Here is a 25005-nt window from a genome sequence, read left to right as displayed (position 1 = left end):
TGCACAGGCTTAACCCAGGCCCTAAACTTCCCAGTCTCAGCTTCCTTCCCCTCCGGCGGCCGCCCCCAACTCCCCATCCCCGGCTCGCCGCGGTCTAGGGAGAGGAGCGGAAGCCGAGACCCCTCACCCAGAGTGACCGGAAGCAGAAAACCACGGGGTGTCGAGGAGGAGACAAAAGGGAGGGGCGGGGGAAGCAAGGAGAGTTGATGTGTTCAGACTCACTTTGGAAAGATTTCCAGACGGCGTTAATAGGACTTTGTAGTCGCTGTCCTGCGCTCGCTGCCTGGCCCCAGCCTAACAACGTGGCTGGGTGTGGACCAGGTAGCGCTGGCAGCCCCTGCCCGCCTGTGATTGGACAGGAGGACGAAGGGACGAAAGAGCTGATCTGCTTCTTGCAGCGCCAACACACCACGGGCATGTAAAAGACACAAGAGCTCGCGGTGAACTCCTGGGCCTCTCCTGACCCCTTCTCACCTGAGCCCTTCCCCAGCAGGCCCTGGCCCGAACCCTAGAGTATTGTCCACCATTGGTAATGGTGGAATGTTCTCTGGGGGTCCCACCAGAGCCACCCTCCGCCTCTGGGACACGATTAAAATATCTCAGGTTTCGGTTTGGGGGAAGAGGTTTTAAGCGCCTTGGTCTGAGGATAGTGGGGCGTCATCTCAGGGCGCGGTGGGGTGGGGGTGTGGGGTTTCCTCTAAGTGGTACAGGTCTCTAAGTGGCAGTATCTTTCTCTGTGCTCGCCCCTTCCCCATTCCCAGAATGGAGAGGGTCAATGAAATACACTCTGTGTGTGCTTCCTAACCTGACCCACAGCGCAGGACAGCAGGGTGCCATCAGGAATTAGCGGACGCTCCTCCAAACTGGTAAGACACCTGGCTCCGTGCTCCATACCTTGCCGAGTGATTTGGGCAAGACGCCTCCCTCTTCCAGCCTAAATTTCTCCGTGTGTAACCTATCTTCTCTGTAGGCTTCCCAACATCCCCTTCAGGATACCAAGAAAAGGTCTGGACAGATGCCAGGGAAATATAGATTACAGGGAAAGCGGTCCGGGGCGGCCAGACGTGAGCCAGACGAGGCTCTTCTCACTGGGCGAGGCTCTTTGAGGAACCGAGAGTTGCTGGGACAGAGCCCACGGTGAGAGAGCAAACAGATCGGCGCTCCCATCCCCCGACCGCGGCCCTTTGTCCGGAATCCAGCTGTGCCCGGGGGGGCTGGGGGTGGGGGGGCGGAGCGGGCTCGCGTGGCGCGGCCCCCTCGACCCAGCGCTGATTGGCTGGCGGCTCGGGCAGCAGTGGGGCAGGCACGCTCCTAGCCCCGGCCAAGCAGATAAAGCGTGCCAAGGGGCACACGACTTGCAGCTCAGGAAATCTGCATAGTCTGGCAGCCGTGCCAAGAGAGAGCCACAGCGGCCAAGGACCTCCTTGAGCTTCTCTTCTCTGAGTCTGGGGAAACTTACAGGCAGCGACGCCTGTATCTCCGCTGAACCTGAAGACGAAAAGGGCAGTTAAACTCATCGCTGCTCTCGCTGTCCACCACTCTTTACCCTTTTGCGCCCAAAAGCAAGGTAACACCTGGAGGCTGCAAAGAGACAGGCAGAGGGGGAAAGGGGGCCTCTGGTACGGCGGGGTGGCTCTTTATCGGTTTTTTCCCCACCTGACCCTGGGAGTAGGAACTGTGGCCGGGTGGCCGACCCACGCTTACGGTACCTCTTAACGTGCAGCAGGATGGCGCCTCAACCCTCGGGCTCGCCAGCTGTCCAAATGATCCACGAGACGGAGCAATCCTTCCCGGGCGCGTCGGACGACGAGATGACCTGTGTCACGTCTGTTCCGCCCAGTCCTACTCGTGTGCGGGAAAACTGCACAGAGGTGGAAGGGGGCGGCTGCAGAGGAGCTTTGCGGAAACCCCGGGCACGGCGCGGCGGACGCAGCCGGCCCAAGAGTGAGTTGGCTCTGAGCAAGCAGCGACGGAGCAGACGCAAGAAGGCCAACGACCGCGAGCGCAATCGTATGCACAACCTCAACTCGGCGCTGGACGCGCTGCGCGGCGTCTTGCCCACTTTCCCGGAAGATGCCAAGCTCACCAAAATCGAGACGCTGCGCTTCGCCCACAACTACATTTGGGCGCTGACGCAGACGCTACGCATAGCGGACCACAGCTTCTACCGGCTGGAGGCGCCCGCGCCGCCCTGCGAGGAGCTGGGAAGCCAGGACGGCGGCTCCCCGGGTGACTGGGGCTCCCTCTACTCCCCAGTCTCCCAGGCAGGCAGCCTGAGCCCCGCCATTTCGCTGGAGGAGCACCCCGGGCTGCAGACGCCTGTATCCCCTGCCTGCCTGCGCCCTGGCGCCCTGGTTTTTTCAGACTTTCTGTGAAGGAGCCTGCCTGCCTCTGGGCGGTGGGTGCTTGGAGAGGGGGAGGGGCAGCGGCAGTGGCCTTCACTCGAACTTATTCCTCCAGCCTGTGGCTTACTGATTCCTGGTGGGCCCTGGTGGTAGGCGGGGTTCAAAACCCTGTTCCTCTGTGTCGCACCAGCTTCACCCAACGCTGCTGCCAGCGCAAGTAAATATTGCACGTTCCTTGCGTTTTAGACCCCTTCCCTGAAGCCACCCCAAAATCTCGTGCAAAGAAGTTGAAAATGGTAGCACTACGCAGCTGGAGACACCCACCGTCTCATGCCACCCTACTTGTGTCTGTCTGTCTTACCACTCCCGCCCCAATGTGATTTAATCCAATATTTGATCTCTCAGTGTTTGCTCCCCTCTCCCAGAGTCTCTTCTTCAAAGACACCTCTAACCTTCTCTAGTCCCTCAAGGCCTGGGTTTCGGGCAGCTCCACTCTGCCTTAAGCCATGAAGGCAACAATTTGCCTTCTCCTGCACTTTTCAGAGCTGTTGCCCTCTTAGGGTGGAAGACCAGCTGTGAACTAGGAAAGAGTCCGCCTGGCTCGGGGAGGGCCTCCCCCCCCGAGGGCCTCCCCCCTCCCCACCCGACCTCCCTAGAACCCAGAGCACTGTCTTTAAAAAAAAGAAAAATCAGTCTGTAAATTGTATATCTTTTGAAATGAATTTTGGTATGATGAATTATGTGGCCCCCTCCCTTATTTTACATGTTTGTATTTATTAATGAGATTTCATAACAGGAAAAAAATCTATATTTTGCACATAAGATTATGTAGGGGCTGGTGAATGAGATTTTGAGCCAATAAAAAAAGCCTGAACAAGGTAACTCAGTTGTGCAGAAGAGGACCCCACGGCCTCCACAGCTGGGTGGGGAGTGGGTGTGTGGGAGTGGGTACCTCTGTCCAAAGAGAGGGATGAGACCATTTCTGGGGGTCTGGGTCTCAGCAAAAAGTGACGGAGCAGGCGCAAGAAGGCCAACGAACACGAGCGCAATCGTTTGCACAACCTCAACTCGGTCTGGGGCCCCTCTCCTAGCTCCTAGGGCTGAGACTGTGGCTCTAGGCTAGAGGCCAGGCAGTCTGCATTCCAGGCCAAGCCAGCTGTACACCTTTGGAAAGTAAGAGCTGGAAGGCTTTTAAGAAATCATTGAACCAGCCTCCTTGTTTTATTAATGGGGCAGCGACTTGTCTTACTCCAACATCTTCTGAGCACATTTTATGCAGCCTGCGCTGTGGGAAAGTGGGGAGGTGGCAGAGTTGGGGAGCGGGTAGTGATTCGTGGAGCTGAGTCGGCAGGGAGCAAAGAAGGTGAAGAGTCAGCCTGGTACTCCCAGTCTCCCGGCATTCTTGACTGAACATGTATTAAGGAACTTCCAAGTTCCCAGCCAGCCGTTCTCTATCACTCCCAAAACAGAGTAGGGCTGGTGCACAGTGGTGACTGAAATGTGTCCTGTGGGTGCTGCCAGAACACCCCTACAAAGCTTCCAGGACCCTCAGGACCTCTGGAAGGCAGGTTTGAGCTCTAAGAATCCACAGAAGCCACCCGGAGCTCAGGAACAGGAAAATGGAAGGCAGGAACATTTGTGAGTTGTACCCCAGAAGCTTCTTTGGATTGGCCAGGGGTGTCTGGGGGTTGCCTGGGGAAGAAGCTCATCAACCCCAGTGTGGCGTGGCGAGGTCAGCGGTCAGAATTGGGGAGCCCGTGGGTAGGTTGCTTTCCAGTATGTTAAACGTAAAAGTGTCTGTCTCTCTTATGCCATCCCGGTTTCAAATTGAACTTTTCCTCTCTCCTGTACCCCCTTAAAGGTCCTTAAAGGTAGCTCAGGAGAGATAAATCTCAATTAGGAGCCAGATCTGGGAGCAAGAAGGACAATATTGCAAACAAAGGAATGAACGAGGTGTCCTTTCATTTCATGGCTTTAATCTGGGAGGAGGAGATTAATGGGTTATTGGTGACTTCTGCAGCAGCCAACTTTCCAACCTGGCACACCACCCAGGGACAGGCTTCAGCAGCTCCCAATTGCACAGACCAAGTCAGCACCTGCTACCTGCTGGGTGTTGAGGGGAGGGATGTGGACAGACATAAAAAGCGTGAATGTCCATCTCTTCTCCTGGCACAATAGCAAGTGTATAGACAAAATAACTGAAGGTCAAAAATATTGGGTGCTGGGTTGAGGTATGAACTACAGGATGGACAGTGGGACTGTTACCTAGGGCTGGATGGGAGACTTGTCAGAGAAGGTGGCATTTGGGCCAGGACTAAATGTTTGGAGAGGAAGTCCTCAAGCAGGAAGATCATTCTTCCTGTGAAAGGCGGTGGGAATTAGTGTTCAAATAGTCAGGGGACTCCCTTTGTGCAACGACTCACTGAAGCTAGAAAAGTGTTGATGCTGCATTCTGAGTGGATGACCACTGCCCGGCTCTTCTCCTGCTTTTAAGGTGCTCATTAAGGAGCCATTAGTCACCCAAGACATACAGACTGATCCTCCGCCCCACGAATTAAAAAAAAAAATTAGTGTCTAACCAACTCCGCTGCTGCGCTGCCACCTACGGTCGGGGGCGGATTTGACCAGGGAGCTGTCTGTCAGCTCTGCGCTCCAAGTCCCGTGCAGGCGGAGGAAGAGTTAGAGGACGGTTGAATCGCTGCCAAGTCTAAGGTTCCCGTAGGCAGGATGAGCTTCATCAATGCGCAGTAAATCGCGCTGAGGTGGGAAATGTCGTCCAGGCCTCCTTTCCAAAGGGCCCCTAATCAGGAAGGGCTCAGGAACATTTCTGAGTGGCACACACGACTAGCCCAGCACCACCACCACCACCACATCCCCCATCTCCAGTCGGCAGTTTACATTCAACAGCTTTTAAAATGCTGCCCTCGATCTCCTCTGGAAGCCGGTACCCACCCACTACGCCCTTGCTCTAGGGGCTGCAGAGCCTCCTGCTGTCTGAGGTCGTCTCCTGCGTCCCAGCTCCCTGAAACTGGGACAGGGTCCCAAGCGAGGGCAGGAAAGACGCTTGGGTCCAATGACTCTTTCCCCTCTTTTGCCTTTGTCTAATCCCAAGCCTGGTTTCCAGAAAAACAGCACATGAATCTTGCACCACCTCACCCCATCCGCGTCTGCACACACAAACAGGTAGATTTATGGTGCCCTGCCCCCATCTCACTCCACCCTCAAGCCGGCCGCAGTCGCAGGACAAAGCGTCCCGGGGCCATTGGAATGCTAATGTCTAGGAGCTAGGCCGCTGGGCCGACACAAAGGGAGGCGGGGCCCGCAGCGCCCCGCGCACTCTGCCCCTCCTCTGTTCCACGGGCCACTCTGCCCGGATGTGTGACCTTGGGCAAGTCTGTGTCTCAGCTAATTCCCTTAAATTGGTGGGGTACCCAAATATCCTTTCACTGGATGTCTGGGGGCCTAAAAGAAGACTGTGCTTGAGGTGGGCCGAGTTACAGCCCCCATGACTGGGAGGGGTGGAAAAGACCCTTCGGGCCCTGGGACTGGGACCGTGTGGAGAGGGTATGGGGGGATTAGGCTGAGAATGTGGAGCAGTACAATCCCTGAGTATATTATGATTACATTTTCGCATTTATGTAATTAATATCCCCCCTCCTTCCCTTTTTAAATACCTGCAGACAGTGCTCAAGAAAAGGAGTGGGGGAACACTCGCTAACCTTTCCTGCCTGGTCCACCTTCAAAGGGCCAAGAGCATAGACAGTGGGGGACCTGAGGCTGCACACTTCTTACCTCAGGTCCCCTCCTACAGCCAGTGAGGTAGGCAATGCAGGATGATCACACCCATATAAACAGAAACCCAAAGTCTTGGAAGTAGGTGACTTGTCCAAGGCTCTCAATCACTCGGTGAGTTACTGGAGCAAGCCAGGACTGACCGTGACTCTGAGCTAGCATTCACAACTCTTTGCTTTGTGCCGAGTAGGTCTGTAGTTTGTAGTAGGTGTGTAGTCTGTAGGTCTCCAGTCGGGTCATCTGGGTCTTGTAATGCCACTTTGGCCACTCCGCAAATCCTTAGCGAGGTTCCAGGCTGCTGTTTGCCCCTTCTGTTTCTGGGATTCGACGGCCAAGGCCGACCGAGAGGTCTCCAAGCTGGTTTCTTCGGTAGTACAACGAGGTCCTGAAACTGACGGCGTGTCCCTGGCCATGGTGCTGAAACGACCACATTTTTTCAGCGCGAGAGACTTGCCTGGGAAAGTGGCGTTCTCAACCCGGAAAACAACCTAGCAAACCTCTCTTACTGCGTTTCCAGGTTGGAGACCCTAGGGATTCCCCAGGGGACACGTAGTCCCAAAAGACTGTCAGGTTTCCATGGTATGGTGAGGAAAGAATGGACTCTGTTGTTACTAACTGACTGATGATGTGATACCAGGAAGGCCCTTTTCTCTCTAGGCCAAAAGACTCTCCCTTTTAAATGATGGAGCTAGAATTGAGTGACCAGCTTAGGAATTTCTGAAGGCTCTGAGAGGCTGGATGTGTAACAACACTGGAAGTTTAGGCTGCAGCCAAACTGGGAAAACTAGTTTAGAACTTTGTCCTCAATAAGGGTCTCATTCTTTGAGTTACGATGAAGTTTTTAGTAATTCCAAAAACAAAGGCAAAAGGAAGTCCTCCAAGTTCATGCATACACAGGACGGCATGGGGTTAAAGAACAGTTACTTTAGAATCATACAGTCATTGGTTCAAAGCCTGATATTGCCACTAAGGTGGTTTTCAGTTACACCCCTTTGCCTCTCTAAGGCCCATTTTCCTTACCTGTGATGTTGGGACACTAACTTGTAGCCACTTAATTGGGCTGATTGTATGTGCTTTCTTTAGTGTGGGCTAAGTCATCATAAGTGGTAATTATTATTAATATCTCCACTTGTCTCAAATTCTCATTCTGCCAGGTTTCTTTGGAGGGATGTTTCTGTATGAATTTAAATTTCCTCTGCACTCTTGTGCAGAGCAAACTGGCACAAAAGCCAAGGGCCATCTGCCCACCCCTTCCTGGTGACCCTCCCCAGCTGTGATGTACCCTTCCTGAGCTCCAGAATTATATATCCAGATGTTCTTGGGCACCCCAAATGAGGTATGGCCAAAATGGAGTTCTTCTCCCCTAACTCGAATCTAATGCTTCCTCCTCCTATTCCTGGTCTCACCAAGTATCATCCCCCAGTCTTCTGTACTAGAAATCTAGGGTTCATCTTGACTCCTCTTTCCCTATTCACACCTGACTAACCTTAGGTCCTGATGAATTCTCCTCCTCACTGTTTCTTGAATCTGGCCTCTCCTTTGCTCCTTTTGACCACTCATCCGGTTTAGGCTCTCATCTTTCACAGGGAGAAACTGCCTGACTAATCTCCCTACCTCTAATCTCGACACTCATTACTGTACCTGCCATGCTGCAGCCAGAGTAACGTGCAAATATAACACTGTCACTCTTCTGTTTAAAATCTTCAAGTGATTTTCAGCCATCTCTGGGACAAAGCCCATGTTTCCATAGGGAAGGATTGTATAATGTGAGCTGTAAAATAATATGAATCAATTATTATCTGGTTTATTAGTTATCAATATGACCATGAACAAGCTCCTTATCATTTTCTTCAATTTCTTCATCCGGAAAGTGGAGATAATATTACCTTATAGAGTTTAGGTTAGAATAAAGACTCACCAATAATTCAGTCTGAGGTGAGCATTCCAGGTGGGTGGGTAGCTGTGCTCCATGACATCATTCAGGGACCTGGACTTCTTTCACTTTCCTCCTCCACCAGCTCCTGGGTCCTTTCAATCCACATGGTTGAATCAGCATTGTTATGAGTCCCAGCCAGTAAGAAGGGGAAATAAGACATGGAGGAAGCTCACCCACATTTACTCTGTGGGTCTTCTGTGGATCAGGAATCCAGGCGTAGTTTAGCTGGGTGCCCCTGGCTAAAGCAGTCTCATGACTACATTCAGGATGTCAGTCAGGAATCTGGTCTCACCTGATGGCTTTGCTGGAGGCGGATCCACTTCCAAGTCCTCTCATGTGGCTTTTAGCAGGACTTAATTCCACAAGGGCCATTGGACTGAGGGCCTCAGTTGCTCAGTGGCTTTGAGCCAGAGCCTTCTTCAATTCTTTGCCATGTGGCCTCTCCGTAGGGCAGCTCAAAACATGGCAACTGGCCTCTTTCAATGTAAGCAAAAAAAAATGGGGTGTGGGGAAACACCCAAGACAGAAGCCATAGTCTTTTTGTACCCTAATCTCAAAAGTGACACCCCATTACCTCTGCCACTTTCTATTCACTAGAAAGAACTTACTAAACCTAGCCCACTGCCAAGGGGAGGGATTATACAAGGGCACGAATACCAGGAGGCAGGGACCATGGGGGGCCATCTTAGAGCCTGCCCATCATATTGGCAGTAGCAGAATCTTTGCTGCCTGCTTTCCATACCCCAGAGAAGACACACATGCACACCTACCCAGGGCCAAATATACCAAGGTTTAAAAGAAGAAAGCCTAGGTGATTTGATAAAGCAGATTCCTCCCTGTCCCCCAGGAGTGGGCTGGTTTCCAAGAAGGGCCCAGGAACCGGGCCACCTAAGTGAGCATTCGTGCTACCCCAGCTGATCTCTGATGTCCGTTTATTGCTTTCACAGTCCTCTCCACCCCCACTCCCAGAGGCAGAGATTTAGGATGTCTGGGGCCTGGACACTGTACCCACTGAAGGGAAATTTACTGCCTCTAGAGAACCAGGGCCTGACTTGAGGTCTTGAATGCATCTTTTTCCCCTTTGCCTCTGCTTTATTAGGTTAATCATTGCTTGAATCGGTTGCCATGGTTTGGGCAAACCCATGGCGACTCTATAATGAAGCCTGAAAGACTCGGACCCCATTTATCATCCCCAGTGTTTGGGAGGCCTAAAGCCTCATTTGCCTCCCCCAGGGTCTGGGCACCACCCTTCTGCCTGGGGCCCCAGGCCCCTTTTGAATGAGGAATGAACAGGTGGCGACTTGGAAGAGAAGACTCACATAGGTGGAGTGAACAGTACACTGAACATCCCCGCACCATCCCCACCACACACATATTTTTCCACTCCAGGAGTCCAGACACAGGCCAAACACACAGGAAACTCTGTTAGACTTTTTCTTTCTGAATAGTAGGAGGCAAAGAACTATTTTCAGTTAGAAGGGGGTCCATGGCCTTCCTTAGAAATAGGGGAACTTGTGTTTCAGCAGGTACAGGTGTCAATCCTGCAGTGAGTTAGGAAAAGGTGAGGCAAGGCACAGTTGAGAAACTGAGGCACACAGAGGTTCAGCAACATGTTCAAGGTTACCCAATGATGGTATAGCCAGGAGAGAATCCAGAACCAAAATTTATTGTGGAAAATTTCAAAAACAGAAAGGAAAGTATAATGAATTCTCATGTATCCATTACCCAGATTCAACAATTACCAACTCAGAGCCAACTATATTTCAGCCACATACTTACCCACATCACCCAGTACTAACCCCATGGATTATTTTAAAGCAAATTCTAGACATTATATAATTTCAACAGTAAGTCCTCTCCAGTATGCTTTTTTGCTCAGCATAAATTGAATAATAAGGTGTGGCAGCTGAGAGCATTGACTCTAAAGATGGACCCTCCAGGTTTAAATCTGAGCTCTATCCCTTCCCAGCTGTGTGACCTTTAGTTGGTGACCAAATGTCTCTGAGCCTTAGTTTCCTAAATTATAAAAGGATGTAATTTTACCTTTCTCATAGGAAAATCGCCATGACTAAATGAAATAATGCAAGACAAGTGCTCAGCACCTCTGCCAGGTTCAGAGGAAATGGTGGCTTTTATTTCCATTTTTGTTATGACTGCACCATCAGCAGAGCTGCAGTATGGGAGGAGGTTGGCTCTTGGCTTTCAAAATCTATGTCTTTTGGTACAGTCTCCTGGCATGGAGGCAAGTGCCTTGTCACCACTCTTATGTGGCACTGGATTCTGAGAATACAAAACTCAGTATGAACTGGCTTCAGATGCTGATGGCCCTCAGCCTCTGCTTCTCACAGCCCTGCTGAGCTCTGCACCATGAACCCCCTGTCCAGCAAGACCAGGCCCCCTTTCTCTTCTTGCCTCTTTAGGCTTTCTGACTTTTTTGCTGCTGGTCCCATTTGTGAGCATGTGCTGATAGACATGCCTGAAGATTGTGTGTGTGTGTACATGCATGTGCATATGCTTTTGTGTAGGTATGCTTGTGTGTCTGAGTGTGTATGCTCTCCCTACACGTAAACTAGCATATTTTCATGCTTCCTTGTGCTAAGCCTGTGAGGAAGACCCCAGAGAAAACTAAGACCTGTCCTCTTGCAGTTCATGATTGACTGACAGAGACCAGAGGAAAACTGGTCAAACGAAGGCATGAAGTCATAAGCACAGTACTGAGACCTCCTGGAGTAGGTGGAGAAAACTAAGTTCTGCCAAACAGAACAACTGAGAACAGGATGGGTAGGCAGGGGCTCCACAGAGGCCAAGGGCATGGAAAGGGAGGAAGTCTGTCTGTATAGGTAAAGCCTAGTCCCATTAGCTGACCTCTCTAGGAAAAGTTTACATCCACACCCCCAGGATCAGAGCTCTGAAGGGTTACCCTGGGCTAAAAGGGCATATCCTCCCCTCAAATTCCTTTTTTTTTAAAATTGCAACTCATATTTATTGAGTGCTCACTATGTCTAAGCACAGTTCTAGCACTGTTAGTCTATGAGATCAGAATTATTATTCCCATTTTACAAATGATGAAATTGAGGCTTAGAGCAATTAAGTAACATGTTTCACATTACCCAACCAGAGGCAGAGTTGGACTGAATCCAAGTTCTCTTGACCTAGAGCAGGTAATCTAACCACTGCTACACTGCACCAGTGACATGCTCGCTTTTTCCTTTTTTTAAGTTTTGATCTGGGGCATTTTCAAACATCCACAAAATAGAGAAACTAGAACAATGTGTCCTCATGCACTGTCACTCAACTTCCATAGCCACTGATTCAAGGCTGATCTTCTTACATTTATTCTCCCCTCCTCACCCCCAACCCTAATCCTACATATCCACTTTTATTTTATGCACGTGGAATATTTTAAAACAGACCCCAGAATCTATGATGCCACTTATAAATACTTCAGCATCCATTTCTAAATGATAGGGTATTTTTCAAAAACACACCACCAAGCCATTTTTATACCTAATGAAATGAACAGTTCTGTGATATGATCTAATATCCAGTCCTATTTAAATGCTTCCAATTGTCTTCTACAAAAATGTACAAAGAGCCTCCTCTCTTGTATTCTCCTCTCTCCCAGCCTGAGCAGGTGAGCTGGGAGACCTGCTAGAAGCCAGGACCAAGGCCAACACCAAGGCCAGGAAAGCCTTGACTCCTCAGCTTGGTGGGACTCGCCTTAGATGAGTCAATTCCCTCTCCTCCCCTCCCCACCATCCCCACCAACCATTCCAGTTTTCCCAGGACTTTCCCAGTTTCTGTGCTGCAAGTCCCCTGTTCCTGCAACCTCAGGTGGTTGGTCACCCCATAAGAAGCTGGAAACCTGGTATCCACCTCCACCCGCCCTCCCTCTCCTAGTTCCAGTGTGGTGTTGCCCACCAAGAGCTGGTGGGGGAGGGAGCCTGACACAGAATTCAAGGCCCTCTAAATAACAAATAATTTACCGAAACGTTTGAGGAGAGGGCCCAAAGCCCCCCAGCTGCCAGCAGAGAACCGGGATCTTTTCACACCCAGGGGGCCAGATCCAGCAGTCTCCTCCCTCTGTCTTTTTCCCCTCTCCAGATCTAATGACAATCCAAAGAGTTCCTGATAGGGTTTTAAAAGATGCTCTTCATTCACTGTTCACCAAGCATGAAAATCCAGCTCATTTGTCTCCATTCTTTGCTGTAAAGGCCTGGCCAGCCTCGGGCCTGCCGCCTCAAACTTGTCACTCACTTTTCACTTCCTTTTGTTAGATTTGCCTTTAATTCATTCTTCTGTCTCCTCCATGCACCCTCCTCCCCCACCCTTCCTCACTCCATCTTGGCCTTCCCCTCTGCCCTCCTCCCACACTCTCCAGATCCCCTGTCCACACAAAAAAAGCGACAGACCAGTCTGGGAATTCCTTTACAGTCCCCCTGCCCCCACCCCCACCCCAACTTCTTCATTGCTTTTAAAAAGTGGGAGCAAAAGCCAACAGCAACTAAAATGGACTCAGGATCCAGGACAACATTGCCTCATGCCATGGCTGGAAATGGCCTCAGGGATCCCTGAGTCCTAACCTTTGGCTTCACAGCTGTGGAAACAAAAGCCCAGAGAAGGGAATAGACTGGCCCAAGGTCATACACAGTTAATTATGGGACAGGGTCCACAGATGAGTGTCCCAGCTTCTCAGCCTAGATTCCCCCAGAATTGATGACTACTCCTCCAGCCCCATAGCACTGAATTTATTCCCCTTTTATGACTCTCAGCTGTCTAGGCCCAGGGTCATGGCTTGGGGGGCCATGTCCAGTTCATCACTGTGTCCCTTGAGAGCGTAGTACATAGTAGGCATTGTGGGGGGGTGGCAGTGTTTTTAATGAAGCTGAACTGGAGGCATGTGGGGACCAGGCTGCCCCCTACTCTTCAGACTTCTTAGCAGCTACTTCTGGGCCATATGGCTTTGTTGCCAGGCCCAGGGTATTCCCCTGCGCCCAGGGGAGAGGATAAGGTAGGTAAGAAAGCCGTGTATAGTAGGCAAATCCCTCACCAACCATTTCCCCTTCTAAGAACAATCAACACTGAGGGGATGGAAAGGGGTGTTCCCACCCTTCCTCAGGGGCAGGGCAAATGGAGTGGGACTCCTCAGACCTGTCAAACGGGGAAGGAATGGCAATAGATATCTCATCTGAGGCAACATGAAGCAGGAGAGAGTAAGAGAAGCAGTAGAGTGTATGAGAGAACCTAGGGTCCCCAGGCGTCTGAGTATTGCCTGCGTGCCAGGCTCCCTGTGAGTGATGGGAACAGATAGGCACCTGCTGGGTGTGGAGCCACATGGGCCTCAGAAGGAAGGGCAGGTGTGACTCAGAAGCTCAGTCCCAGTGGACCGTGGCCTCTTCTCTGTGACCTGGTCCTTGCCTCCTCCCTGAAGCTCCACTTCTGTGAGTGCACTGCTAGCCACCCACCTGTCCAAGCTAGAACCCCAGAGACCAGCCTCACTTGGCCCTGTGCATTCCACTTCAGTAATGTCTGCAGAACCCACCATTCTTGATGGCACTGTTGCTCCAGACACACTGAGGCCCCTTCCCAGAGTTTCCCTATCACCTCTCCCTATTCTTCAGTCCACACAACATAGCCTCATTTTCTCACTGCAGCTCATGTCTCCCATGCACAGAGCTTCCCACGGAAGCAGGAGAGCTACTCACCTCTTTAGTAGGTTGTGGTAGTCAAGAGCACAGCTTAGAAATCAGGCTCCCTGGGTTTAGATTACAGATCTGCCACCTACCAGCTTGGTGTCCTCTTTAAGCTTCAATGTTATTTATGAAATAGGGATAATTTTAGTACTTCTCTCCTAGTATAGTTACACAGATTAAATATGGGATCTACAATATAATATAATATCCAGTAAGTGTACACTATATATAATATAATAATATCTAAACATAGGAGACTGCATGAGACCATCAGTGAATGTTAGCTGTTGCTTTTGTCATGATTATTGTCCTTCAGTACTTAATTATTTTTATAATGTCCATGTTACTTTTTTTAAAATTGACCCATCCTTTCATGTTGGCAGTATTATCAAATGCTTTAAAATAATCAGACTTCTTGGCCCAAAAATTCCTCCTACAAAAATCATCAGAAATTGTATAAGAATGTGTCAACAAAGGTATTCACAACACCATCCTTTGTAGTGGTAAGAAATTAGATACAAAGGACATTTTGAACCATAGAGGACAGATTAGATTATTAGCTATCAGATATGCTGTATATTAACATTAGGTTATTACATATAGTAGATTATTTTATATTTATATAAAAAATTAGATGTGAAAGAAATGTTCAACCATACAGAACAGATGAGATTATATTTATTCTAATACATATATTAGATTATTATTATCATAGTCAATAGGGCTACTATATCCCATTGAAAGTTATGTTGTAAAATAATGCTTGTTAACATGGGGGAATGTTCACAATATATTGCTAAATGGAAAAAAACAAACTGGATTTTAAGCAAAATGGCATGCAAGGCAACTTGCAAACTACTCCACTACAAAATACCTAGAAGCCCTGGATAAAAGATGATAAACATTCTCTTAGAGATAGAATATGAAACTATTTTCACAAAGGATATATGCATATTCATGTTTAGGAAGAAATCTGGAAAGATGTCCACTGACTTATTGACTGGACAATGCGATTGCAGACTTTTCTTTCATTTCTAAATTTTGTTTGCTTTTTGCACTAAGCTTGTATTATTTTCTAAGCAGAGGGAAATGTGACCATTTAAAAGCTTTAAACAATCAATATAGTGGTACTTCAATTTTTGGTGAGATGGCAGGAATGGCTTCTTTGATAGGAAACACTGGAACCGAAAGTTTGGCAAGGCAAGCACGGATCAGAAGGGCTTGGTACAGGTGCTCAGGGGCTGAGATATCAGTGAGCAAGGAGCAGAAGGGAGGTTTGAACTACTACCTCTCAACTCAAAGGCTAATGATTCTGCCTCTTCCTTTCCCAGTTCCCACACTGTAACACTTGGGGGTTGAGGAGAGACAGACAGCAAACTGATCCACAACATTGCACTGGGATTGGTTGGGTTCTTCCCATGTGCCCTGACCTCTAGTGGGCACTCTGGGAATTTAAGGTAGACCCAGAGCTCAAGCACCTGGCTTGCTCAGGAAATAAAGTTTTCTGTATAAAAACATTTCCCAGAAACTATGGTTTATTTGGTTGAACATTAAGGTGGTGCTTTAAAAAAGTCTGTAACAATTTTAGATAAGCATCTCGTTGTATTAGGCTGAAGAGTACCCCCCCACCCCATGCCCACCCCCATCTCCAAAGCTATGTCCAGAAGGAACCTGTAAAAGTGATCTTATTTGGAAAAAAGGTCTTCATAACTATAATTAAGGTATGGATCTGAAGATGACATCATTCTGGGTTAGGTGGGTTCTAAATCCAGTGACAAGTCCTAACAAGAAAAGAGAAAGAACAGATACCTAGACACAGTGAAGAAGGCTGTAGGAAGAGAGAGGCAGACTGGAGTTATGAAACCCCAAGCCAAGGAATGCCAGGAACCACCAGTAGCTGGAAGAGACAAGGGAGAATTCTCTAGAGCCTTTGGAGGAAGTAGGGTCCTGACAACACCTTGATTTCAGAATTCTGGAGGCAAGAATTCTGAAATAAATTCCTGTTGTTTTAAGCCACCCAGATTGTGATAATTTGTCACAACAGCCCCAAGAAACTAATATACTTTCTTAAAAATATTGCATCTTTCTGTACCTCCTTACACAAAGCATGCACTAAATGTCAAGTGTGTGGCAAATGGGAAAAGCTCACAAATGTTAGCTTCTTCCATGCCCACCTGTCTTGGTGATTAAGGAGCCACCATGAGGGTCACTTGTGCTCCAGTTCCATGTACCCCTGGACCTCCTGGGACATGTCAGCCCTCCATCACATGGCCCCGGAGTGCCGTGAGGACTGAGCTCTTCTCTCTGCTGTCCTGGTCTCGGCTACTTTAGGTTGCTTGGCTCTGGCAGCTGTCTGCCCATTTTCTAGTTTGCTGTCCCTGTCACCTATGGCCTGGGAAACCAGTTACCCAAGCTCAGTGGGACTGCTTGCAAAGGAAGAATAAATGGAATCTAAGTGAGGAGCCATGAGACTTTCCTTCAAATGGCATGTGTGAGCTTTGGTTCTTGAACTTGGTACCATCAGGATGACACCAGAGGATGGGGAAGAGGGAGACCTCACCTAGTGGGTGAGGGCAAAGACCCCCACGGTACCAGCTGAGGCCTCTCAGAAGTACAGATATCTGGGTGAACACAAACTTGCTGCAGTGGACACAGACCTGGCCTAAGGGCTTCTCAGAAAAAAGGGTTTCCAGAATGTCTGAGATGGTCCATGCCAGGCTTGGGGAAGAGTCCCAGGAGAGAACCTGGATGGGGCGAGTTTGAAGGGATAAAACCCTCAGGACAAATAGGTAGTGATGACAGTGAAATGAGCATGGGATTTGAGCCCAAAGACCTGGTTCGAATCTCAACCCAGTCACTGTTAACAATGTGTGGATAACCTTCCAGATTTATATAGATAAACATATTTCTATATATGGAGAAAAATTATACTCTACTTTTGTCATACTGTACTTATTTCACTTACTATGAACATCTTTCAATCTAATGAAATGTAGATCTACCTTGATATTTGAAATGCTACTTTAATTGCTTCCATTTTCTTGCATGTAAAAATGTTAGTACTGACTTGCTATGTTTGGCTTAGGGGAAGTTTCAAGCAGAAAACTTGGTACCAAAGCTGTGCATCTGGGGAGGGGTCTGGGTGTGATTCATGGACCTTTGCAGCCTGGGCGTTAGTAGCTGTCCTGTCTAGGAAACTACCGCTCTAAGGACCAGTGTGGACCAGGGGAAGTGGGGACAGAGCAGCCTTCCTGCTCTCATTTATCAGCACTGACAAACCTGGCCCCCTGCGAGGGCTCTGGCCCCAGCTGCTGAGCAACGGCAGGTATGAGGCAGGAGCTGGGCCCTTGGCACCCTCCTCTTAGGTCAACAGACAGAGTGGGGTCTGTCGGCCAGGTTGGGATGGGGAAGATTAATGGGGCAGGTGCAGGCTGGCGCGGGACAATCACCTGGCCTGACAAGGTCCCTCTTGGAGATTAATTGCTGCCCCAGGCCAAGAACCAAATCTGATGTCATTCAGCCTGGCCCGGGCTTGACTGAAGGTGAGCTGGAGCCAGGCATGCTGCTCCTGCCACACACCCCTTCCCTAGCCTCACCTCATCTCACCTGGCTTCTTTTGGTCTCCAGCAGGGTCAGGGGAGGGAGGCTATAGAGGGGCCCCTGGAGCCCAGCCTGTGGCACTTAGCTTTAAAAATAAATGTTTTTGTTTCTTCAGTATTTCAAGTAACTCACTGAGAAAAGTGTAGCTTAGCAAAATATTATAAATCATCCATTAATCTTGCCACTCAGAGATAACATTGTTAATATTTGGTCGATATTATGTCTCTATATCTACACACACTCACACATACACTCACATGCATATATGAAGAGAGAAAGAGAAAAATCACTGCTTTGCCCTATAATCTTCTTTTTACGCTTAATATATTGTGAACATCTTTTCATGCCAGTGAAATATAGAATTACTTCATTCTTTTAGTTGCTACATGTGTTCTGAGTTTTCAGATGCAGTACTGTAATATATTTAACCAAAAATACCCTGTTGGGTATTCGGTTGTGCCCAATTTTTGCCCTTCATAAATAACAGTGTGATGAACATTTTTATACATACATCTTTTAATCATTTCTTTATGAAAATGTCATAGAAGTTGAACTGTTAGGTTTAAGGCTTCTGATATATATTGCTAACAGGTTATACCTATGTTTATTGAAGCCTGTGGACTGTCCATCCTGCACAGGCCTAGGGTAACTGGTAGGGGCAGGATGGCCTGTGGACAGAGTTTGGAAATGAGGCCAATCTAACCTGAATCCCATGGGCCAGGGAGAGAAGCTGCTGAACAGGCAGGTAAAGAACCTGATGGGCTTGGGAGGTGAGTACCAGGGAGCACCACAGAAGTCGGATTGGAGAAGGACATCTCCAGGGGACACGGAGTCAGAGAAGACTTCCCACAGGAATTTCTGCTAGCCTTGAAGGGTGAGCAGGACATGGCTATTCAGCATTAGTATTCCAGGTGGGGCAAAGGGCTGGGGAGGAAGTGCCCCACATTTTAGGGAAGGTGGGAAATGCAAGCAGCCAGAGCCTGCCCTTCACCATAGCAACCCTCCCACCACGTTAGTTGAGTCTTTAAGAGGGTGAAGCCTTGCCACATGGCCAGACCTGCACTGAGAGCAGAGGCCACCTCCCACACTTAGCTCTGTGACCTTGAACAACTCACTGAGCCACTTGGCAGCTCAATTTTCCCATCTCCAAACAGGGGCAGTACTTACATCACTTTCACACAATGGCTTTGGGGACTGAGGGAGATGTATGGGGTGGGCCTTTGGAAACCATGCTAGTCTAAGAGATTCATTTAAAGAGAGAAGCTACTTTCTTGTTTTCTGCCCTAAAAGCTAAAGTATATCATATTTCCATGCTCTCATTTCCAGACTATTTTGTCTTCCTAAAGGACTCTGTGACCCAGCAGCTTAGTGAAGAACACACAGGGAGGGCCAACTCCCTGGGGCCCAAGAATAGGGAAAGAAAACAGACAATTATTGAGAGCCTACCACGCATTGCCACATCATACGCCTCTGTCATCACATCCTTACAGGTTCCCTGAGAGGGTGAGTTATTTGTCTCATTTGCCAGGTAAAGAAACAGACTCATAGTGTTTAGTAATTTGCTTCAGTGGACACAGCTGGTGTGCAGGTAGAACTCAACTCCAGGTATCTCTGGCTCCGTAGCCCTTGAGCCTTCCCTGGGCCAGATTGCCACCACAGCTGAAATTACTTCTCAGCATCATTTGGGATAGGAGTCCTTTGGAGTACAACTGGAGTTCTCAGGGCTGGGGAGTGTGGGATCTGGGGCTATGGAGATAGAAGGCAGGACTCCTGCAGACTCCCCTACCCCCAACAGTGCCAGTGGCCTCCTCTGTATGGGGTAGCCAGCTGGTGACCTGACCTTGTGCCTCTGACAATGATTTAACCATACTGGTGGGGGTTTCAGGGGAGATTTGCAAATCTGTCAGTGGGGGAGGCGCTTTAACTCAGCCTCTTGGCTCTGCCACTAGTTGGGGGTGGGAGTAAGAGGACCCAGGGAGAGGCCAGAGGACCTGCTGATTTTGCTTGCGTTTCCTGCATTGGGGGTCTACCATGGAACACTAGGGACCCGCTGAGCCCCGCAGCTCTGAGTCTCTTCCCTACCCTAAGTCCGGCTCCCCTTAGTGTAACCTCAGGCAGCTCTGAAATGTTACTACTACCCTCTCCTGTCCCATCTAGGGAGAGCCCAGCTGGCCACAGAATATAGCAGAAATCACACTGGCCTGAGAGTCTAGAGACCTGGGTTCATATTTGTCTTGCCAGTGGGTTTCAGCTCCGGACAAGTTCACTATAGATTCAATGAAACCGAAAAATGACAATGGAACATTACTGGGGTGAAAGGGTTTATACGTAAATTTATTCCCATGGTGGCAGGTCAATCACTAGAATCCCATCCACTCAGAGTGAGTCTGCATGCAGCAAGCCAGTCTCTGCCTGTGGGCCTCTCTGCCCCCACAGCCGTATCAGTCTCTGTCCTCGGCGCTGCCACCACTCCAGTCTCTGTTCTCCTGCAACCATGCAGCTGTGCAACCATGTCACTCAGAGCACTGGGTGGAGCTCTTTATATAGAGTCAATTGCAATGTATTGCCCACATGTGTGTAGTGGGCTAGCCAATCAGAGCCTGGTGAGAATCCTGGCCACAGGAACTTTCACTTTATCCCCACTCCACCCCTCCAGTATTCTCTCCTCTCAATCTATGTGCCCTCAGTCCTCTGCAATGGTCTCTGTGCGAGGAAGCTGGAACACTGGAAGCTGGAACATTGTAACCAAATTCTGTAATAACATAAAACAATATACAAATAACAAAAATTACAACAAATTATAATAACCCTCAAGCCTGAGGAGATCCATTGCCACCAAGTGGTCATCCTGGCTGTATTCAAATCAGTTCTACTCAAATGAGTTAACCAAAAGAACCATGGGTGGGCCTTATAATACCACCTTCCCCAGCCTCTCCAGCAGATTAGTCTTGCAGAGGCTGGTATTGCCAGGCACAGGTAAAGCTATGGCAGGTGCCTAGCATGTCCCCTCACAGCTGCCTTCACCACACATACTCTCAGTCTGAACTCACCTGCAGTGGTCTGCAGCCATAAACCCTGCAGGAGACAAATCTCCAAAATATATTCAGGGATGGGAGAGATATACACAGTATACTCCTTTGGGGGTAGACGCCCTATTCCCAAGGGGATTTGGGCTTGTTTTACTCGGATAGCCTTACCTGCATATCCATCTATAACAGCGGGAAACCACTCAGGGTTACCATAAATCAGTGAACATTCAGCCCCTGTGTCCACCAGAGCCAGGACACGTTGTATGTTCACCGGGGACCAATGGATGGCTATTTCAACACGTGGCCTCCAGTCCCCGCCTGGTCCCTCAGGGCAGGTACCTCAACCTTCCCCTCAGTCAAACCGTGTTCCCCAATCACCTTCCTGTGTGGGTTCAAGTGGGGTTGGCTCGCTCTCCAGCAGGAAGTCTTGCTAGCACACAGGCCAGACTTGTGGCTCTGTCTCTGGCCTCTGCCTCTTTGTTCTTAATGGCTGGAACTGCTGCTCTGGTCTCAGTTGTTGCCATAGCTCTAGTAAGATTCTATTTGACTTTCCATCCAATTTCTTTCTGTCTGCTTCTGCCTTTACCAAATCAACTCACATCTGGGTCCTCATGACCTTCAGGCAGCCCTTTAAATTCTTCCTTTGAGAAGCAGGCCATAGTTCCTTTTGTGCTTTCATTGCTGGCATCTGATTATAGGAGCAGAGCATGGAGTGCTCCACAGCTTGGGGAGGGGCTGCACCTCTCCTGGAGGAACCCATGGTTGCCAAATCTTTATTTTCTTTTGGGCTTTCCACTTGCTTTCAACCAGGTGGGGTTTCAACCGAGGAGGGGTTGATGCCTCCAGCACTGGCAGGGCCTTACACCCACGTGTTCGTCAAACCTCCACTCCTCCATTTCTGGGACTGATGGCTCCACTACATCCTTCACCTGCCCCAGGGCACCTGGGAGCCTGCACTCTTGTGCCACTTCTCGTGCCGCTGCTTCTTGGGCTGCTGCTCCTTCTTGTGCTGCTTCATCGTGGGTGCTGCCTCTTCTTGACCTACCATGGCATATCCTTTACCATTTCCACAGCACCTCGTAGTGATGCCATTTCAGTCACCAACAATTTTTTTATCTCCTCAATGGCACCTCGCAGCTCACATTCTCATGCTGCCTCTTCTCTTGCTTCCTGCAGGAGGACGTCTTTCTCCCTTATGGCCTTTCTCATTATCACGAGAAAAAAACTCCCCACCATTCCCACAGCCTCACGGGCACTCTGTTTCTCTAAGGAATTCTCTATTTTTCTGAGGGCCAACTTAACTGCCTCAGGTGTGGCCTCCACCCCTTCCCAGTCTTGGGGTAGAGCTCAGTCCTCTAGGAGGCAAGCCATGTCGGACCACACGTCCACTGGGGGGCACTCGAAGGTCTCCCCATCCACAGGGACAGCCCACTGAAACACTTTTCCCATGAGGGCAGCCTGTTCTGTTCCTCGTTCAACAATGAATCCTGCTAATGTCGCCAACTGTCTTGCCAATGGGTTTCAGCCCCAGCCAAGTTCACGGATTCAATGAGACCAAAGAAATGACAGTGGAACATTACTGCAGTGAAAGGGTTTATACCTAACTTTACTCCCAGGGTTGCAGGTCAATCACTAGAATACTGTTCACTCAGACAGAGTCTGCATGCAGCAAACTGGTATCTGCCTCTGGGGCTCTCTGCCTCTGCAGTCGTCTCAGTCTCTGTCCTCGGCGCTGCCACCACTCCAGTCTCTGCTCTCCTGCAGCCATGTAGCTGTGCCACCATGTTGCCCAGAGGACTGGGTGGAGCTCTTCATATACAGTCAATTGCAACATATTGCCCACACATATGTAGTGAGCTAGCTAACCAGGGCCAGGTGGGAATCCTGGCCAAAGGAACCTTCACTTTATCCACAATATTGCAGCTTCCCTACTGTCTGTTTGGAGGCTCCAGAGAATGTGCTGCAAGGGCAAGCAGGCAACATGCGTGAATGATGGAGGCCAAGTGGAAACTGATGACCTGAAGAGGCCACTTAGCCCCAAATGGGCCAGCTGCTACTTAAGTCCAGCTTATTATTTCTGTGTAAAATGAAGACTTAAATTCAGAAAAAGCTGTAAATGCAGATTTGTGTTTGAAATCTTCTCAATGTTAGCAACTAAGTGGAAAAAACAAACATTCAAACAGTGTAGGCCAAGGAAAGTAAATCTGAAGGTAGCCTTAGGGTGGAGTCTCTAGTTTAGATACAGAAACATAAAGGCCAGAGGAGCCACTATTAGATATTGTCTCAAATAACGTTTTCATTTAAATGGGGAAACTAAGGACAGATTGTAGGAGAGAGGATAACTTAGTTAAGGTCACAGTGAGGTAGTGGCCCAGCTGGGAAAGGCTTACCAACACAGTCATGGGCAACCGGCACCATCCCAAGCCTCCCCTAACCACAAGGGCACAGCAGAAATGTGTGCTCCCTGCAGGTTGCTTGCACCAAGAAAGAAGGGCTGGGCCACCTGAGCCTGGCTCACCAATCAGGTAAGCCACTCAGTACTTCCTGGAGCACAGTGAGGGAGAGAGCGCAGACAGGTCAGGTGTGTTATGCTAAAAGTGCTCTCTACATGCAGAAGAAAAACATCAGGAATCTATTTTACCTCAGCTATGCTTATTCTTTCAGTAATTGTTTTAGGACTTACACTATGCTTGCTTCATATCACATATCATAGTCTGCCATCAAATACTATTATACCATTTCATGTATAACTAAGAACCTCACAACAGTATATTTTCATTTTCCCCTTCCATCCTTTGTGCCATTGTTGCCATACATTTTCTGCATATAAAATAAATCTCCAAATATAGCATTGTTGCTTTTGCTTTATATAGTCAATTATCTTCTTGAAGATATTTTATACTTATCCATATGTTTATCACTTCTTGCTCTCTTTATTCCTTGGTAGCTCCAAGTTTCTAGTGGTATCATTTTCCTTCTCCTGAAGAATTTCCTATAACATTTCTTACAGAGCAAATCTTCTGGCAACAAATTCTGTCACCTTTAATTTGTATGATTTGTATGAAAAATCTTCCTTTCTTTTTTTTGAAAGACATTTCCCCTGGGAATATGATTCTAGATTAACTTTTTTCCTTTTAGCAGTTTAAAGATGTTTCATTGTCTTCCTGCTTGCACAGTTTCTAGTGAGAAGTCCACTGTAAATATCTTTGTTACTGGGTGCATGATATATTTTAAAAAATTTCTCTGACTGCTTTCAAGATTTTGTCTATATTTCTGGCCTTCAGCAATTTAATTATAATGTTTCTTGGTATGATTTTACTTATGTTTATCCTGCTTGGGGTTCATTGAGCTTCCTTAATCTGTGGATTTATAGTTTTCATCAAATTTGGAAAAATTTTGCCCATTATTTCTTCAAATGTTTTTTTCTCTACTGTCTCCTTCTGGGACTCCAGTTTCATCTATGTGAAACTAGATATTGGCCCACAGGTAACTGAGACTGTTAATTTTTTCTGTATCTTTTTTCTCTCCTTTTCATTTTGGACAGTTTCTATGGCTGTTTTCAAGTTCACTGATCTTTTCTTCTGCAGTGTCTAATGAGCTGTTCATCCTATCCAGTGAAATTTTCATTTCAAATATTGTATTTTCATCCTTAGGAGTTCCATTTTGGTCTTTTTATCATCCATTTCTTTCCTCATTATGTTCATGTTTTCCTCCAAATCACTGAGCATAATAAGGATACTTGCGTATTTTAGTACCTTTGAATACTAATTTTATCATTGCTGCCATTTCTGAATAAATTTTCACTGATTTATTTTCCACCTAGTTCTTCGTAATAAGTTTCTGCTTCTTTGCATTTCTAGTCATTGTTGATTTGATGCTGTACAATGTAAATTTATGTTGTTGAGTACTGGAGTTTGTTGTCCATTAAAGAGGTTTGGACTTTGTTCTGGCTTGTCATTAAAAGACCAGTATGATATTTTATAGGCTTATTTTAAAGGTAGGACTAAAGTATCCTTTATTCTAGAGGCAATTTAGCACCCCCTATCAAAATATGATTCTTCCAGTATCCCTCATCAAATATATAGATGCCTCATATATTCAACAATGTCTTTCCACCTGACTAGTTGGAACTCAAATGATTCCGTATCCTGTGTGAACTAGGAGAATTTTTTGTCTTAAAAAATTTAAGGTTCCCAATGATGGTCTTTTCCCCCTTGAAGACATTTTTTTGAACAGCCTTGTGAGGTTTCACCCTACACATGGAAACATTTATATTCAGCCCAAGACTCATGTGATCACTAGACAGATTCTTGGGGCTTTCTCTGCAAAAATCACTCCTCTCCATTACTCTGCCCAGCAAATCCTAGTTGCTTCAACTTCCTGAGCTCTGTTCTGTCTCATCAGCTCAGCAAGCCCACCAGGCTCTGTTTGGGTTCCCTATCCCTGCACCACAGATCAGAAATCATCTCCAGGCAGAAAGCCAGTGTGCTCATAAGGCACGCTCATTTATTTCCCTTCTTTCAAGGATCACAATCCTTTGCTGCCTGTTACCTATTGTCTCAAAACTGCTGTATCATATGTTTTGTCCTATTTTCTAGCTTAGTCTGCCC

The 25005-nt window shown here is 48.1% G+C and overlaps 1 protein-coding gene across 1 annotated transcript; it reads left to right on the top strand.

Annotated features, from left to right (window-relative positions):
• The first annotated feature begins 1727 nt into the window (after positions 1–1727).
• On the top strand, positions 1728–2375 carry NEUROG3 (neurogenin 3). Its single transcript, XM_036928859.2, has one exon. The coding sequence runs from the start codon at positions 1728–1730 to the stop codon at positions 2373–2375; it is 648 nt and encodes a 215-aa protein (XP_036784754.2).
• The last annotated feature ends 22630 nt before the right edge of the window (positions 2376–25005 follow it).

This window comes from Manis pentadactyla, chromosome 8, assembly GCF_030020395.1.
Source record: "Manis pentadactyla isolate mManPen7 chromosome 8, mManPen7.hap1, whole genome shotgun sequence".
Taxonomy (NCBI): domain Eukaryota; kingdom Metazoa; phylum Chordata; class Mammalia; order Pholidota; family Manidae; genus Manis; species Manis pentadactyla.
The sequence above is the reverse complement of the archived record's forward strand: the minus strand, read 5'-3'. Positions and strand labels throughout refer to the sequence as shown.